At 43.6% G+C, this 17049-nt stretch overlaps 1 protein-coding gene across 2 annotated transcripts in view; it reads left to right on the forward strand.

The window, feature by feature from the left end:
* zcchc7 (zinc finger, CCHC domain containing 7) overlaps positions 1–17049 on the forward strand; it is a 51744-nt gene that overhangs the window by 30568 nt on the left and 4127 nt on the right. For both annotated transcript variants that reach the window (XM_054604393.1, XM_054604394.1), the window contains exons 7-8: positions 2519–2554; positions 16454–16558. In XM_054604393.1, the coding sequence (XP_054460368.1) occupies positions 2519–2554; positions 16454–16558 (141 nt within the window). The remainder of the gene's footprint in view (positions 1–2518; positions 2555–16453; positions 16559–17049) is intronic.

Genomic DNA, 17049 nt, shown 5'->3' on the forward strand with positions numbered 1-17049 from the left:
TGACAAGGCTTGAAAATCGCAGTCCAGACACCAATGGGTGACGTCATGGCGACTACGTCCACTTCTTATATACAGTCTATGGGTTAACATCCCTTTGTTTTACCCCTATATCCAGGGGGCTTCGCAATCAGGCGTCTCTTTACCCTGGCTGGCCTCATGACCTTGTTCGCTAGCACCTGAGGACACTATTCAGGATGCATTTTGCTGTTCTCAATTAGACAAAACTCAATTTAGCTAATTTGGGCGAAGCGGCACTGGACGACACGGACTGACTCAAATATTTCTCAATGCTCGCTAGCTAGCTAGCTGGCTAATTAACCAAGCTAAGCCAGCAGTAGGACCAGTTTGTTGCACCCTGAGTGAAGTGGCTGATTCAATTTTTTTTTTCATGGTTGATGTAATTTGTCAGAAGCATATAGTTTTTATTGGCCCAAAATTATTTGTGGGCTGCAATAATGGACACTATCTGCTTGGTTTTAAAATGGCGCAAATCCACCTCATCGGTAGATATGCATTTTTAAATGATACAGCAGAATTGTATTATTTTAAAGCAAATTATGTATCTGACCCCCTGACAGAGGGAAATCCAACGCTTCATAGTAAGGCTAAAAAAAACACACCGTTGCTATGTCATGCATTTACATAAGAGTAATGCAATTCGGCTTCTAGTGAGAACAGCGCTGAACGTAAGCCCGATAAAGCATCAAGCACATGGTACACTGTACGTACTTTTTATTTCCTCTCCCCTTCCCCCCTCTTTTCTCCCGCCTTTTCTCCCCCACTTTGGTAATAATGAGTGACCAGGGGTCAGCGCACGCCGCTGTTCACATTAATTGATACACTTCAGCAATTACAGCTTAGTTATGTCTCCGCCATGCTGCATATTCCAGCTGTGGGCTTGCATGCGTGCGCACGTGTGTATGTGTGTGTGTGTGTGTGTGTGTGTGTGTGTTGGCAGTGAAGGGTGAATCTAATGACCATCAATGACAATTATCCCACCGCAACGTTCATTACCTTGCCCATTTGCACTAATGCCATAGAATGGAAAACCCTGTGTGCATGTAGGAGCTCGCCTGTGTCTCCCCCTCACTCTCTCTCCCTCTTTTCTCTCTCTCTCTCTCTCTCTCTCTCTCTCGCTCTCGCTCTCCGCCAGTCAGTCATGTACTGTGCTCTGTGTGATGGATGAGTAACCAGGTGAACACCAGAGGGAGAGGGGAGACCAGGACACAAACCGCACATTTTCTCTCTCTCTCTTCTCTCTCGTCCATTCTTTCTTCCCCTCTTCCTTCCGCATCTTCACGTTCATCTCCCACTTCCTCTCCTCCCCTTTTTTGCATATCGGTTTAAGCAGCAAACAGACGCGCAAAGTCGCGTGTCATCGTAATTACCCTTTTTCTTGGAACGCAAAACTTTTTTTTTTCTTTCTCTCACACAAATGATCCCGTATGTGTTAGTGTGTGTGCGTTTGAGAGAGAAAAAGAAGAGAGTCAGGTCTCTGTCCCCTGGGCCTTTCTGTGTCTCTCATTAAAGACAGACGGTTGACGGAGCGCGAGTGTGTCGCTCGCCTCGCCTGTCGCCCTCGACAACAACACGCTACCCCGGCGGTCTGGAGGGAGAGAGCAAGAGGAAGGGGAGCTGGTGGTGGTGGTGGGGGGGGGGTTTGTTGAAGAGAAAGAAAGCTTGATGAGAGGTGGAGGAGGATTCGGCTATCGAAATTCATATTTGCCCATCTCTGTATTCAAATCCAAACAGCTCAGACCAAGCCAGGAAAGAAGTGTCCGGCGTTCTTTTAGGGTTTAAAGATCAGGATTTTAACGGGCACTTTTGCACATATGGTCACTATTTAAATTGTGACAAGAATTTGCACACCATGCCATTTTGATAATAACCAGTTTATTGTATGCAAGAGAAAACTAGACATCACACACAGGACAGGCTTGAATTCCTTCTCTCTTTCTCTCTCTCTATCTCTGTCTCTCTCTCTCTCACTCAATAGGTGTGTAAGTAGATAAATCTCGTTGCCCGCGGCGACTGCGGCATTTTTCAATTTCCCAGTGGGAAGCGGCGGCGGTTGGGAAAGGATGTCGGAACGCTTAAGGAACAGCGTGGCGAAGCCCCGGAGATAATGCTTTAGCCACAGCGGGGACAAAAACAACTGACTGACTGTTTGACTGACTGACTGACTTAAGAGAGAGACCCACGGAGGGGAAACAGGCTGTTGCTGGGAAATCTTATTCATAAAGGTTTAGCAGGAGACGGAGGGAGAGAGACCAAGGCCTGCTTTTCAGTTTGCTTTTGGCCCTCCCTCTCTCTGTAGTCAGCATCTGCCCACATGCCTTTAAATGTTTCTTATTTATTGTGTCTTTTATTCCACATGCTGACATTTAAGAGTTACACAAACATGCAGGTTGCTTTTAGACATTTTCATTCTTCTCTTTTTTTTTTATTTTTTTTATCTGCTTTGTTCCTTTTATTTGTGTGTGACGACTGCATCATGTGTGTTATTCTCTCTCCTCAGGCCTGTCCAGAGATCTGGAGACAGTACCACATCACAGTGAGTATCCTACCACAAAACCAGCACAGTCAGCAATCTCCACACAAGCACTGTTCACACGCTTTCACAATTCTTTATGTTTTTTCATAAGGGGGGCTTGTTTAGAGAGGACACACATACATGTTCAATTCAATTCAGTTTTTTTGTATAGCCCAGAATCACAAATTACAAATTTGCCTCAGAGGGCTTTACAGTCTGTACACATGAGACATCCTCTGTCCCGGAACCCTTGTCAGTACAGTCGGAGGAGAACGTTGCAGTTCTACACCTGATGGACGAAGTGTTGACGTTAAGTATACAAGGCTGTCTAAAAAGTTTCAGTTCCCTCTCAAACCTTTTAGGAGGTAAAAGAAAAGTAATTCTGAGGCTTGTATTTTAGTATTTGGACACTCGTTTAACGTGTCATTTGGGAAAGATATGTAACAGGTGGCAGAGTCTTTAAAACATCGGCTTAAACAGTATACGGTAAATGTTTTACTGATATTTGGCTCCTCTAGACCCCTATCTACGTCCGTCCTAAAGGAGGAGCAAGTGCCCTTTTCTTTATAAGACATACTCATTGTTTGGTAACTCTAATACGTGAATTTTTTTAAGTATGCACTAACGTGGGCATCTAATAAATATGGAGCCAGTCCCTCCACTATTAAACTACCCCCATCAGTGTTTCATTATATATGCACAGCAACTGATTCACATGCATTTAACATACTTTGAAGTTTACCCTAACGCTGTACCAAAGTTTACTTGTCGTAAGTATGTAGAGCTTGTACACAACCTGTGTCAAATTTATCCAAATCCCAGTGGACGTAGTAGTTCTGCACAGAGTCCCAATTAAAAGCAGAGGAATGTAAAAGAACAAGGTGGTGGTGGTGGAGGGAGAGGGCGGTGGGACTAAGCCAGCAGCACGCTCACCCTGGCCCACTTCCACTTCCTTAATCTTTTTCATGCACAAACCCGCCTCATCAGAATAGAAAGATTTCAAATGTCACATAAGGCGCCTCGACCAAAATTAATATCCAACGATATTTATATCTGAAGTGAGCTCTTCTAGAAAACCAACTTGAAAGGATGACTTTTAAATAACAGAATAGGGTTCATTTGCACAAAAAGAGAAACTGAAATAAAGACAGTAATTGATAAAGGCAAACAAAAACTGTGATTACCCTCACATTACTCCCTCCCTGTGCCTCCTGCAGTATTGCTTAATCACCTTTTTTAATCATGCATGTGGAAAAAATAGAATAACAAATGCCACCAAAAAGAGGGTACTTCCATGAGCAATGCAAAAGGCAAAGGTGTCATAACATCACGCAAAATCAATAATTCAGTTGCGATTGGTATTGACGTTGCCCTGTAGCAGCTGAGTGAACCATGGTAGTAAAAAAAACCATCTCAAAAGATTAAGGAAGCGCCCTGAGTGATGGAGCCTTTACCTATTAATTTATTTTTGCTTCGTTTTTTATGTAAGTACACATGTGACATCTGTGTGTGTGTGTGTGGTGTGTGTGTGTGAGTGAGTGAGCACAAACAATGTGCCAAAGAGTAGTAAACTGTGTGACAGTCACATGGGCCATAAATCAGCGGGGATGCATTCGCTCAATTGTGTGTGCGTTTATCCAAAATCTGAAAAGCTAACTAGTTTCCTTGGCTCCTTATGTATGCATTTGTCTCTGTGTGCGCGTGTGTGTGTGTGTGTGCACGTGTGTGTGTGTGTGTGTGCACGTGTGTGTGTGTGCGCATCTGAGCGAGGGGGTGATATAGACCTCAGCCTAAGAGAAAAGAGCAGCTTGTTTGTCAATTAAAAGACGTGATAAAGCATGAAATGGGCTGCCAACGCCACTCGGGACGAGGGGGAGGGAGGGAGGGAGCGAGCGAGAGAGAGAGAGAGAGGGAAGGAGAGAGAGGGGAAAATAAGAAGTGTGTGTTTGCATATATCTTGGCGTTCATTTTGTGTGTGTGTGTGTGTGTGTGTGTGTGTGTGTGTGTGGGGAGGTCTGTCACTCTCCTCTATGGAGATTAATTAGCAGGGGCTGTCTAATGAAAAGGCAGCATCGTTAGCGCTGGGGTAGCACGGCGGGAGAGACGGAGGGAGGAGGAGGAGGAAGGAGGGAGGGAGGAAGGGAGGAGGGAACAGGACAGAGAAGTTCCAGGGGAGACGCTGGCAGAGAGGATGGGAGTTAGGTTTAACACTCGCTCATGTGCCGGCGGGGGGGGGATGCTATATGTTTTATTGTTGAGGTTTTAGACGAGATGAAAAATTCCCCCACGTCCCCTCGTGAGATCATGAAACCACTTCTTTTTTTTGTGTGTTTGTGTGTGACGGCGTGCTTTAACGGGTGGAGGATTGTGACCCAGGTCTAATTGAAGTATTTAAGCCATTTAAGCACTGGGAACAGAAGGTCGTTACAGATCCAAACCCGGCGTTGGGGGGGTTCAGGGAGCTCGTGCAGACACAAACAAACACACACACACACACACACACACACACACACACACACACACACACACACACACACACACACACACACACACACACACGAACAAACAAACACGCACATACACAGGGCTCCTTCTGTTTAAGACAGCCTCATTTTATTCATGATGCTGCTTATGACCCTGAACTCCCCAATGTGAGAAGGTGTGTGTGTGTGTGTGTGTGTGTGTGTGTGTGTGTGTGTGTGTGTGTGTGTGTGTGTGTGTGTGTGTGTGTGTGTGTGTGTGTGTGTGTGTGTGTGTGTGTGTGTGTGTGTGTGTGTGTGTGTTTGTGTGTGTGTGTGTGTTATTTGTGTGTGTGTGTGTTTGCTTTGGGAGATGTGACTCTGTCACCTTCCGCTGGGCTCAGCCAGGTGTGAAAAGGCATTCTGTCAGACCTCCCTGCTACTGGGTCCATTTATCCTTCGTGTGCGTGTGTGTGTGTGTGCGTGAGTGTGTGTGTGCGTGTGCGGGGTCCGTTTATCTTCCCTGAGTGTATGTGTTGTCTGCCTGCACCTGGCCCTCAACTAACAAACTCCTCCAAACCACACAGTATAGACCACAAAGCCCCGGGGTATTTACTGAGAAAGTAAGATACTGACACACATGGACACACACAAACACCCACACACACACTTCTTACAAATAAATATATAGAGAGAGAGAGAAGTAAATGGAGTAAAAAGCTATCCAATACATTTTCATCTTGTCTGTGTCATATGATTTTGAAAGCATCTTTTACAGGAGCGTAATATTTACACGAAAAGGTTTGCTCGGATGAAGAGGTCTACTTCAGCAGCTCTTCCTCACTCTCTGTTTCTCTTTCACTCAGACGCCCACAGACACCCTGGTTTGAACTCTCTTTCTTTCTGCACACAGCTTCTCAGCGTGGGCGCTCACATCATCTATGTGTTTTAATCCTTCTCACTAAGTACTACACACGCAGCATATCATTTACCCAAAAACAACTCGTCATTGGTTCGATCTTATTCAAGCTGTTTTGTTTTCGTGTGGGTGAAAATGTGTTCATATGAAATGTATTTCTGCAAACCAACCTCGTGGCCTTATGCTGTTAAGCGCTTTCCTTCATCGCCCAGAATGCCTTTCAGCAAGCCAAGACCACTACTTTCAGTGTAAGATGGGTGCGTGCATTGCATCATGCTTCTTCTGCTTTGGATTCTTGCTGATTGTTTATTTGTCAGTGCAAAATGGAGACTGTAGAGAGAAGCCGTGGCTCTTTGACTCTCAGCGAGTGATGCCAAAATACTAATTTAATAGTCCATGTTTTGGAAAGCTGAAAATATTTCATGTTGAGGGCATTAGATTGATCAATAACAGGAGTTCAAACAAAGCCAGTGTCTCTGACAGAGAAATTAAAAATATTTTCAATTTTTCTTTTTTTTCTTTCACTGAATCATTTTCAATTCAATTCAATTCAGTTTATTTTGTATAGCCCAGAATCACAAATTACAAATTTGCCTCAGAGGGCTTTACAATCTGTACACATGAGACATCCTCTGTCCTTCCCTCACATCGGCACAGGAAAAACTCCCCTAAAAAAAAACCATTTTGCCTTTAAAATGTCCAAAATTATTGAAAATAATCTCACAAAAATCTCACATTCCTAATGTCCAAGGTGACATCTTCCAATCGATTGTGTTGTCCAAACAAACTCTCCCAAAGCCCAAATGTATTCAATTAACATTCAAACAAAATGGGGAAAAAAGCAGCTGATTGGCATCTCTGCCTGACAAAAAATATATTTTTAGTCAGTCAGAATTTTGACCAATGTTGGAAAAGGCAAAGAGAGACACTTTTGTCATCAATGAGGACAGTGGACAGAGGGAGAGAAAGAAATGGAAGACAAGGAGGAGGAGCACGGTGAAATGTGAATGGACCGATGCATGAGGGAGAGCGGTCAGCAAAGACAGGAAGGGCGGTTCAAGTTGAGCGACCTGCTGTCCACACACACACACACACACACACACACACACACACACACACACACACACACACACACACACACACACACACACACACACACACACACAGGGCTGCTTTAATGCGCGTAGAGATCATGCATAAATGCGTCTGATCGTACGACACGCTCAAGTCACTGTGACTTTTCCCTCACGTAAGTGTTGTCAGGACCCTGCTGGGCCGGCTGAAGACCAGAGCGCCACCCTGTGGACGCCACGGGAAGCGTCACCGAGGATGTTAGAACTGAGAATTTACCCTTTTTGGTTTTTAAAAAAAAAACCAACTCAGAAAGTGGGTCAAATCCAAATCGATCATCAACCTATGTAGATTCAACAGGATTCGTCTACATATAGAGATGTGCTACTCCTCTGTAAGGACCAGAGACAGACAGACAGAGAGGGGAGTGGGGGGCAGCTGGAGAGAGGTGTGCCGTTGTAAGAGATTCAGAGGGATGGGAGGAGAGAGAGACGAGGAGGGGTGAGTCTATTAAAAGGGAGAGGGAGACAGCAGTGAGCGTGTGAGCACACAGCAGCTGATTGGTTCAGGTATATCGGTGTGTGAGCATTGATTGGCCGCTCTTTAGATAGCAGGGGCGACACCTGTACGCGTGTGTGTTTATTGATCGGTACGTGTGTGTGTGTGTATCAGGCGGATTCTCTCCCCACGGTGGTATCAGTGTGTGAATCGATCTTTTCCTCAGGGACAGGTGTGTGTGTGTGTGTGTGTGTGTGTGTGTGTGTGTGTGTGTGTGTGTGTGTGTGTGTGTGTGTGTGTGTGTGTGTGTGTGTGTGTGTGTGTGTGTGTGTGTGTGTGTGTGTGTGTGTGTGTGTGTGTGTGTGTGTGTGTGTGTGTGTGTGTGTGCCCGTGGAAAACAGCCCGTGACCTTTTTTTTTTTTTTTTTTTTTTGTTCCACTGAAATTAAGCCGTTTTAACTCACTGCACTTTTTTGTAAATTTCTTCTCCTTTTCCATTTAGTATGTTTTAAACCTTTTTGTCTCCAGAAGGTTCTTTTTTTTGTCCCGTGTGCTCGGTTCACACCTTCCTTTGTCAGTCCCCAAGGTTAGGAGGTTTTTGCCCCTTTTTTAAAATCCCCCTCTTTTCAGGAAAGGAAATACATTTACATGTCTTTAGAACAAAATAAAATAAAAATGACTTTTTTTAACAAAGTAGACCTTGATTTTGTCCATGTCAAATTAAAGCTTATAATGTATTATGCGCTAAAATATAGGAATATATTTAATCTAATTCAAATGGCTCATGCCTATTTCTTCCACTAGATAATTGTTCAATGACACGCCACTTGCAAAAAGTCATAACATATCACAACAAATTCCTTTACGCTGTCAATGCAACCTTTACACATTCATCCTGTGGCGTAAAATCAACCGTCCTTAGATTATAAAATGTTAAAAAAACTTTTGTTCTCCGATATAAAATTTATTTTAATGAGTTTTTATTTCATTTTAAAGCGAGACATATTCACCTAGAACTTAGCAGCAGGGTGCATCACTGTGCACACGTCGGGAAATGGTCCTTTCTGAAATTTCCATTATTTTATTTATTTCCTGAAATACATCCTTGATATTAGGAGTAATATCAGTAATATACCGTATATGTATTTATTCAAATATCCCTTTAAAAGTGTAAATACTTGTCCATTTTAAGGAACAACACAAAATGTGTATGGGAGCACGGTGTCTGAACCGCGCTGATTTTTTTGGAGGGAAAGTGTATTTTTTTTATTTTTTTGAACATTCTGGAGTTGTGTTTTAAAAAACTATTTATTTCAATAATATTGTGCACTAAGAATGTGGAAATATAGAGCAATTGGGTTTATCTTTGCTCCTAGACAAAGTATTTACTTCTGGAATAATACTTCATATAAGAACAGGAATCAATTCATTTATAGGCTTATTAGTCATTGAATTTGTTTTGATGAGTTCTTTGTAGAGATCATCTCTGTGAATGTGTACTTTCTCTTTTAAGTTTTATCGTTGACTTACACTTGCAGGAAAAAGACAGCAACAAGAAAAGTATCTTTAAGTACATTTCTGGATACGTAAAATCTTCTCTACAGACTTCTCATAGAAAGAATTAGAACATTAAAACAACTGTTTTATGGATTTAAATACCATTTGGTAATTATGACAGAGTGCATCTTTTTTCCTGAGCTGATCAGTCTCATTCAGCAGTTGAAGTCGGCTTCAGGTGAGGATGTTGTTGAAGGCCCTTGTCAGCATGCTGTGTTAGAGCGTCCCTCAGTGGTCAAACAGAGAACTGCACTCTGACCACACAGTGAAGACGGGAAACTCTTGAGCAGAAGTTTCTTTGGTTTTTGTGTTGATTTTAAAGAAGTTTCACACCTCTTCAGGTCCCTCTTCAGAATGACAGCAGTGGCAGTGCTTCTGGATTTAAAGTGCTTTTTGTTTAAATCAATCATCAGGAGTGTGCTGGGAAACCATTATTAAAATGCTTTTATTATCATTATTATTTTATATCCACTGCTGCTGTTATTAGTAGTAATCGTCATTTTTCCATTGTTAGTCTGCTATTATTGGTGCTACTACTGCTATCACTAAGCTCATATGTATAATTTAAACCAAATGGATCGACTGCGTTATAATTCTATTATGTTGTTCATTCTATACGGATGACATCTTAGCATTTCTGTATATCCTGAGAGAGGAATGACTCCTTTATTGCTCTTGAATTGAATTAATTACAAAAAACAACAACTTAAAACTGCTGTTTTACTCCCGATATTTGGACTGAACATAAAAAACGTCCATGTAAAATGAACGAAGGATTGGAAATGAGAGAGCAGTGTGTGTGTATTTAGAGTTCTACGATAAAGTTATTATACAATTATACTAATAATAGCACCAAAATACAAGAAGACAGCAGCTGAAAAAAGAAAGAACTAGTCAGCAAACACCACATGATATTTATACATAAATAAATGACTTTATAAAATGACACATTGCATGCAGCAGCGGCAGGGGAATATGTAGCTTTGTTGTCACAATACACTGGAGGAGAAATACACAAAAAAGATTGTTCTAAAACGTCCATAACAACGATTGTCCTTTAGTCTGTGATGACCTGTACGTCTGTGTTGAGACCCACACTTTTGCCTGACATAATAGTTGAACCTCACAAATTACCCATAATTCAAATAGCAATGAGTAACACCGCTCTTAGCTCCTCTGTTCATTCTGCTGAACTTGAAATCTCAGGTTTAAGGTTCGACCTTTCATCCACTTCTTCTTCTGTTCTTCTCTCCGTCTGGCTGACCTCTTTTCTTTTTTTATTCCTCTTACAAGAATGAGCTCAATTCAAAAAATCCTTTAAATCCACATCTATTCATTGAGCTGTTTTTGCTGTCTCATCATTGTACAGTATACGGACTCTCCGGTCTCCTCAGCTCCGCCACGACAAAAGGCTCTGGCCCTTTATGCTCCCGCAGACTGAGACACTGACGGCACAGGAGACAGGGGAGGGGACATTTGTAAAAGGACATGGCTTTTTTTGTGTTTTCAATCTAGTTAAATTAACAATGAGCAGCCATCGTGGAAGAGAGAAAGTGTCGGGTTAAGAAGTGTAGTGCAGAGCATGGCACTTAATGGTATTCATACATTTGTCAAACTCCAGACGGAGAACAACTAAACAAATAAACTAGAGCTGCAACTTTTTTTAATAATATATATATTATTTTTTTGCTATCCCTACCTTCTGAAATGTGATTATTTTCAGTTTTTCTTTGTTTTTGAACTGGGAATCAAACAAAACAAAACATTTGAAGGATGGTACCAGGAAGCAACCTCCGGTTCTGAAAAGTGAAGTCAATGCTGAAGTGCCTTGAACGTGCGTTCTCTCTAATGGCCATCAGGGGGCGACTCCTCTGGTTGCAAAGTCAGATTGTATAAGAGTCTATGAGAAAATGACTGTACTTCTCTCTTGATTTATTCCCTCAGTAAACCATGAGTTTATGTTTTCAATCGCTAGTTTCAAGTCTTCTTCAATACAGCATGATGTTCATTTAATAAATGATGCTCCATTTAGAGTCAAACAGACCATAAAGCAAGGTATGCTTTAGGGCGGGGCTACCTTGTGATTGACAGGACGCTACCACGGCGTTGCCCGGAACTCTTTGAAATCATGATGGTACTTTTTTTCAAAATGTCCATGTAATAGACCAAACGATTAATCTGCAGATTATTTCCTTGACTGATTAATTAATCAATGATGAAAGTAATCATGAATTTCAGTTCTATAACAGAGCATTGGTGAGGTGAGAGGTGAAAAATAAAAGGAAACATACAGATGTCCACATATGTACGTTTCCTTTGGGAGTATTGGTACAGGTGTCTTCACATACACTAAATGCCATAGGAATGCACGCACGCACACACACACACACACACACACACACACACACACACACACACACACACACACACACACACACACACACACATACAGAGGTGCAGTGTTATCAGAGGTCTTGCAGGCTTTGCTTGGTCTTTGTGCCTTTCCGCTTAGCTCGATGGTGTCGATTTTACGCGTGTGTTAGTGTGTGTTTTTGTGTGTGGCTTGTTGGCTGCGATGTAAAATCATGGTTTAACATCCTGACCGGGGCACAGTAGTCCATCCGTACACAGCAGGTCTGAATCCCCGTCTCTCTCGTAGGTTTGCGTCGTCTCTGTCTAATTGCTGGCTATGAAGTGAGTGAACAGAAAGAAGCCTCTGAACTCAGCGGCTAAGACTAGAAACTGAATGACTTGGACCTAGATTTGAATGGATTAGCTGGTATCCTCTGTTCCGCCATCCACGGTTTGACCAGATTACCTCCATAGGTGGTGACCCACTGCCCCCCCCCCCCTGCATCACATTATCGCAACATTCCAGGAGCATTTTCTCTCTCTCTCTCTCTCTCTCTCTCTCTCTCTCTCTAAAGAGAAAATCAGGAGTCCCGCTGATTGTCTTCAGACCGGCTGACTGACGGGAGGAGATAGGAAGAGCCTCTGGGAATTACTGTGTGTGTGTGTGTGTGTGTGTGTGTGTGTGTGTGTGTGTGTGTGTGTGTGTGTGTGTGTGTGTGTGTGTGTGTGTGTGTGTGTGTGTGTGTGTGTGTGTGTGTGTGTGTGTGTGTGTGTGTGTGTGCCTGTGTGTGCTGGAGGAGTCCTCTCAAAAAGGGCGCCGGGTTAGGGCTTCAGGTCTGAGTCTTTGTGAACTGGCAGACACAAAGGGGGCAGGAATCACATCTGGTTATTTGGAGGACCCCCCCCCCCACACACACACACACACACACACACACACACACACACAACCCTTCCTCCTCAATAGCCCCACACACCTCCACCTTAAACGGGTATCCAAAGAACGATTGATTCTCTCCTTCCTGTTCAAGAGTGAGAGCAAACACTATAATTAGATTCTTTACAATTTTGGACATTTGCACAGTTAAAATTCCCAACTGAAGAATAAATGGATTAGCGGTTCGCTAGTTGATTTTTTTTGTATCCTCCTTGAAAACGTGTTCACCTTAAAGCCATTTCACAACTGTCTAATTAACCCCACCCCCCCCGTCCTGTTAACCTAGTGTGTACAGACTGGCATGATGCACACACACATACGCACCATAAGGGTGTGTTTGTTTTGGTATGAGCCCAGTCGTCGTCGTGTTGTGCTGCGTGGCTGTTTCCTATGATAAAAGCACGCAGAGTCGCTCCCCCGTGGCTCCAGTAACATATGCAAACCTCTCACTATCGCCGCAATAACATATGCAAAACAGCGCCGCTGGCCGCCACCCGTTACTGTTCAGATCCGACCCCCCCCTCTCCTCTTACACACAAACACACACAAGCCTGTTTGCTTCTCGGATTGTGTTCGATAACTGTGTGTGTGTGTGTGTGTGTGTGTGTGTGTGTGTGTGTGTGTGTGTGTGTGTGTGTGTGTGTGTGTGTGTGTGTGTGTGTGTGTGTGTGTGTGTGTGTGTTCCTTCAGATTGTAGGTGGTAACAATCTGAGCTTTGTGTCGGCCGAAGGATTATCACGGCTTCGCCACCAGCAGCTAAGGCAAGGAGCAGAGGAGAGCGGGGCTTAGAGAGAGACACAGTGTGTGCGTCGGGGACAACTGTGGGAAAACGTGTGTGTGTGTGTGTGACAGAGTCATGTGACTGTGTGCATGCATGAGAGGCCACGGATGGCTGGTTGTCTGTGTCCACCCAGCGAAGCCCTTAGGACCCTTTTCGAACACCCTCCTACACACACACACACACACACACACACACACACACACACACACACACACACACACACACGCGCGCATCCTAAACCGTCGGACCTCTTCCAGCTTCAGTCCCCATTTTTTGTCTGACTGGCAGAGTGTCTGTGAACGGCTCCAGAAGCTCTTCATGTCATATCAGCAGGAAGTGGAGGAGACTCTCCTGCTGTCTCTGCTCTCAGAGGCCCGTTAGTCAAACACAGACAGACATTTTTTTTTAATGCAGACTCCCACGCTGGGAAATAGTAATGCCAGTTTATGAATGGAGAGGTTAGCAACTTTTTCATAAAGCAGGAAACATGTCAAACTCATTCATTTAACTAGATTAGATGGCATAAACAGCATACACATGGCATGAACATAAGACAAAAGGGATTGTTTTCAGAGCTATTTCACACAGACTTCAGAATTGTTTCAGAGTAACTTCTGAAACTCCAAAACTGTTTCATGCAGCGATTGGCCGGCCACGTTGAGGTGAGGAACAGTCTCAACGCGTCTTTTTTCCTGGAACGAATTCCTTCACGATGTTGCACCGCCGCGTTTCTACATTAAAAACTCTGGCTCTTGCGAGAGCCTTTTTTCTTTTTCTTTTTTTTAAAGTTGCCTGAAGGCCACCATAGTTTTCAACAGGCTTGGAAAGGGAGGGCTGAGCAGAGAGGTATTTAGTTGAATGCAATCTACAACTTCACCACTAGATGCCACTGAATTCCTACACACTGCTCCTTTAAGAGTGCTCGTTTAAAACGGCCATAAATACTTTTGTCTTGAGACGTGGTTGAATAATGAGTTAAAGGACCTAGTTTCAAGTATAGTCCTTCTTTAAGACATGAGACAGTAACGATAATGGACAGATAAAACAGAAGCAATACTGATCTGCTAACCACAGGATTCTCTCCAGCAATACTAAAGTTGATACTAAAGGTAGCAGCTTAGATCTTAAATCTACAATGTAAAATATGTTATGCCTCGACTTCAATCAGAGAATCACCTGTGACTCTCACTCTGTATATTTCAAAGCTCCTTAATGGCACCAACAGTTGTTTAAATATAGTGCTGTAAATATACAGTAAAGTACTTTAAACAGGCCCTATTATGCTATTTTCCAGGTGTATATTTTTAACTTAAGTTACAGTTAACATGTTTACATGCATTAATGCTCATAATCCTCCTTGTTTTTCTCATCCTGGCTGTCCTGCAGCACCTCTTCTCACCCTCTCTCTGAAATGCTCCGTTGTAGCGCTTGCTCCTCCCTCCAGAAAGCAAAGTCTGCCCTGATTGGTCAGCTAGCCCCCTCTGTTGTAATTGGTCAACGTTTTACATTACATCCATCTCTCTCTTTTGTTGTTTGAGGGCCAAACTAGCCGGAAGGAGTTTTACGTCACTTCTGTAACATTGTGACCTCGTAAAGTTACGGAAGTGATGGAGAGAATTCAATCGAGCCGTTTCAGGCAGCCGAGGAGCAGTGTTCCTGTTTTTTTGTAAATTGATGCCTGACCAAAACAAATTCTTGTTGATCATCATAATTCTGAATGAGCCACAATCAGCGGAATGTGATCAGTTTGTTTGCTTTTACATTGTGATCCCAAAATGTTACCTCTGGCTTTTTACAAATAAAGACACCAGACCAACATTAGTTTGGTGTCGGGAGAGTCAAAGCCAACCCTCAGAGATAAATGGGGTTAAAAAAAATACGGCTCGAGTCTTATTGACTTTCCACGCGCAGCCAGACTCTCAAGAACTCTTTTCCAAAGCCCCTGAGAAAGAAAGAGAAAAGACACCAAACCGATCCAATCCCACCGGCCCGTCGCCCTGTTAGCAATTTAGATGCCCCCCCCCCGATACGAAGCGTCAGATGAAAACAGAGCGGGGAATGAGAGAGAGAGAGGGGGAGAGAGAGAGGGAGGGAGGGAGGGAGGGATGAAGGTTCATCCAGTTAATTAATATTGTATGAGGCAAACAACTCCTCACACGCACAGGTTTTTTTTAGACAACTATCACAGGTTGATGGGAGAGTAGGAGGGGATTTCATTCCTATCTCTCACTCGCTCTCTCTCTCTCTGGTGCCTTTATTCTGTCTATGTGCTGGATCAGAGTACGGGGAGATAACGGGAGCCCAAGGTCAGGGAGGGAAGAGACAGAGGGGAGACCTACAGCCAATTTACATGAAAGATGAATGGGAAGAGGGGCAGGAGGGGGGCGCTTGAGACGGGAACTGTGATCTCCTTAGGGTGCACACATGTGTGTTTGTTGGTGTGTGTGTGTTTGTGTGTGTGTGTGTGTGTGTGTGTGTGTGTGTGTGTGTGTGTGTGTGTGTGTGTGCGTGTGCGTGCTCTCGCAAGAGGTCTGTGATCTCCTGGCCATTGTGATGGAGATGGGACCGGCCGGCCCGACCCGATAATGACGCGATGCTCTAATAGCATTCATCCTTTCTGCCGCAAAACTACTCAAGTGGAAAAAAGAGAGAGGGAGAGAGAGAAGGGGGGAGAGTGAGGGAGGGAGGACGGAGAGGAGAAGAAAGGAGGGGACGGTTAGCTAAGCTATGTTTAAGAAACGACGCAAATCATTTGTAATCTCTGAATCAGGGTTGAGAGAGGGAAGGAGGCGGGACTCCTTGGATGAGTGTGAAGCTGTGGTGTGTGTGTGTGTGTGTGTGTGTGTGTGTGTGTGTGTGTGTGTGTGTGTGTGTGTGTGTGTGTGTGTGTGTGTGTGTGTGTGTGTGTGTGTGTGTGTGTGTGTGTGTGTGTGTGTGTGTGTGTGTGTGTGTGTGTGACATTAGCAGTAAATGCACTGTGTCTCCTGTCTCTCTCTCTTATCAGTGTATATTTACCGAGGGCGCTGGAGCATGGAAGGCTTTCAGAACGCTGGCCCATAGGGGACGGGACCCTGTGTCCAACACACACACACACACACACTATACAGACGGTTACTTATCATCAGGGTCATTACAGGCCTCTAACTATAGCCCCAGTAATCACCGGTTTACATCAGCACGTATTCAGCGTACAATACCCGGCAGCTCGTATCAATGGAGAGCATGGGAATGAGGAGAGGGAGACACAAATGGACGGCTACACCACCACAATTTTTATTTATTTTTTATATAAAGAGAAAATAATATTTGGTTTTCTTGTAACCGTTTTCACTCTCTGCGTCTACTCTCAGACGAAGGCGGGTATTCCCACGAGGCAGCGGAGCGAGGACCGGGGTCGGACACAGCCACAGCGGTCCTACTGCTACAACTGCTCCAGTAGAGGACACTTCGGCCACGTGAGTAACTCACTCCGTCTTGTCTTTTTATTTGACCGCCTTTTTATTTTATTTGAAGGTATTTACCATTTAGAACGCTTTCCTTTTCCCGGTCCAAAGGACAAAAATAATACAGTTTGAATCTTACCACACACTAGATTCTGCATGCTGTGAGAGAGCTGCTTCCTCAGTTTTGCTCATTTGGGTTCAACTTCAAGAGACTCGTTATGCCGAGGGACTTTAACGTGAAGGAAAATGTTGAAATCCCATTCCAACTGCGTTTATGACACATTTTAATAAACCTCTACCAAGCTTGCTCTATCACCTGATTTCATTTTTCATAAGTTATTATTGTTTATCTCCTACAATAATATAATTGGTGACATTGTTTGCTGGTAGCGTTGGGGTTTAATGTGGTCCCTCTATTTCTAGTATCATGTCTACCATCAGCTTTTACAATAAAGGCAAATATGCCCAAATATATGCATATTTAACAAAAGGTCAAGTACAAA

Source organism: Anoplopoma fimbria, chromosome 9 (genome assembly GCF_027596085.1).
Source record: "Anoplopoma fimbria isolate UVic2021 breed Golden Eagle Sablefish chromosome 9, Afim_UVic_2022, whole genome shotgun sequence".
In the NCBI taxonomy this organism is placed as follows: domain Eukaryota; kingdom Metazoa; phylum Chordata; class Actinopteri; order Perciformes; family Anoplopomatidae; genus Anoplopoma; species Anoplopoma fimbria.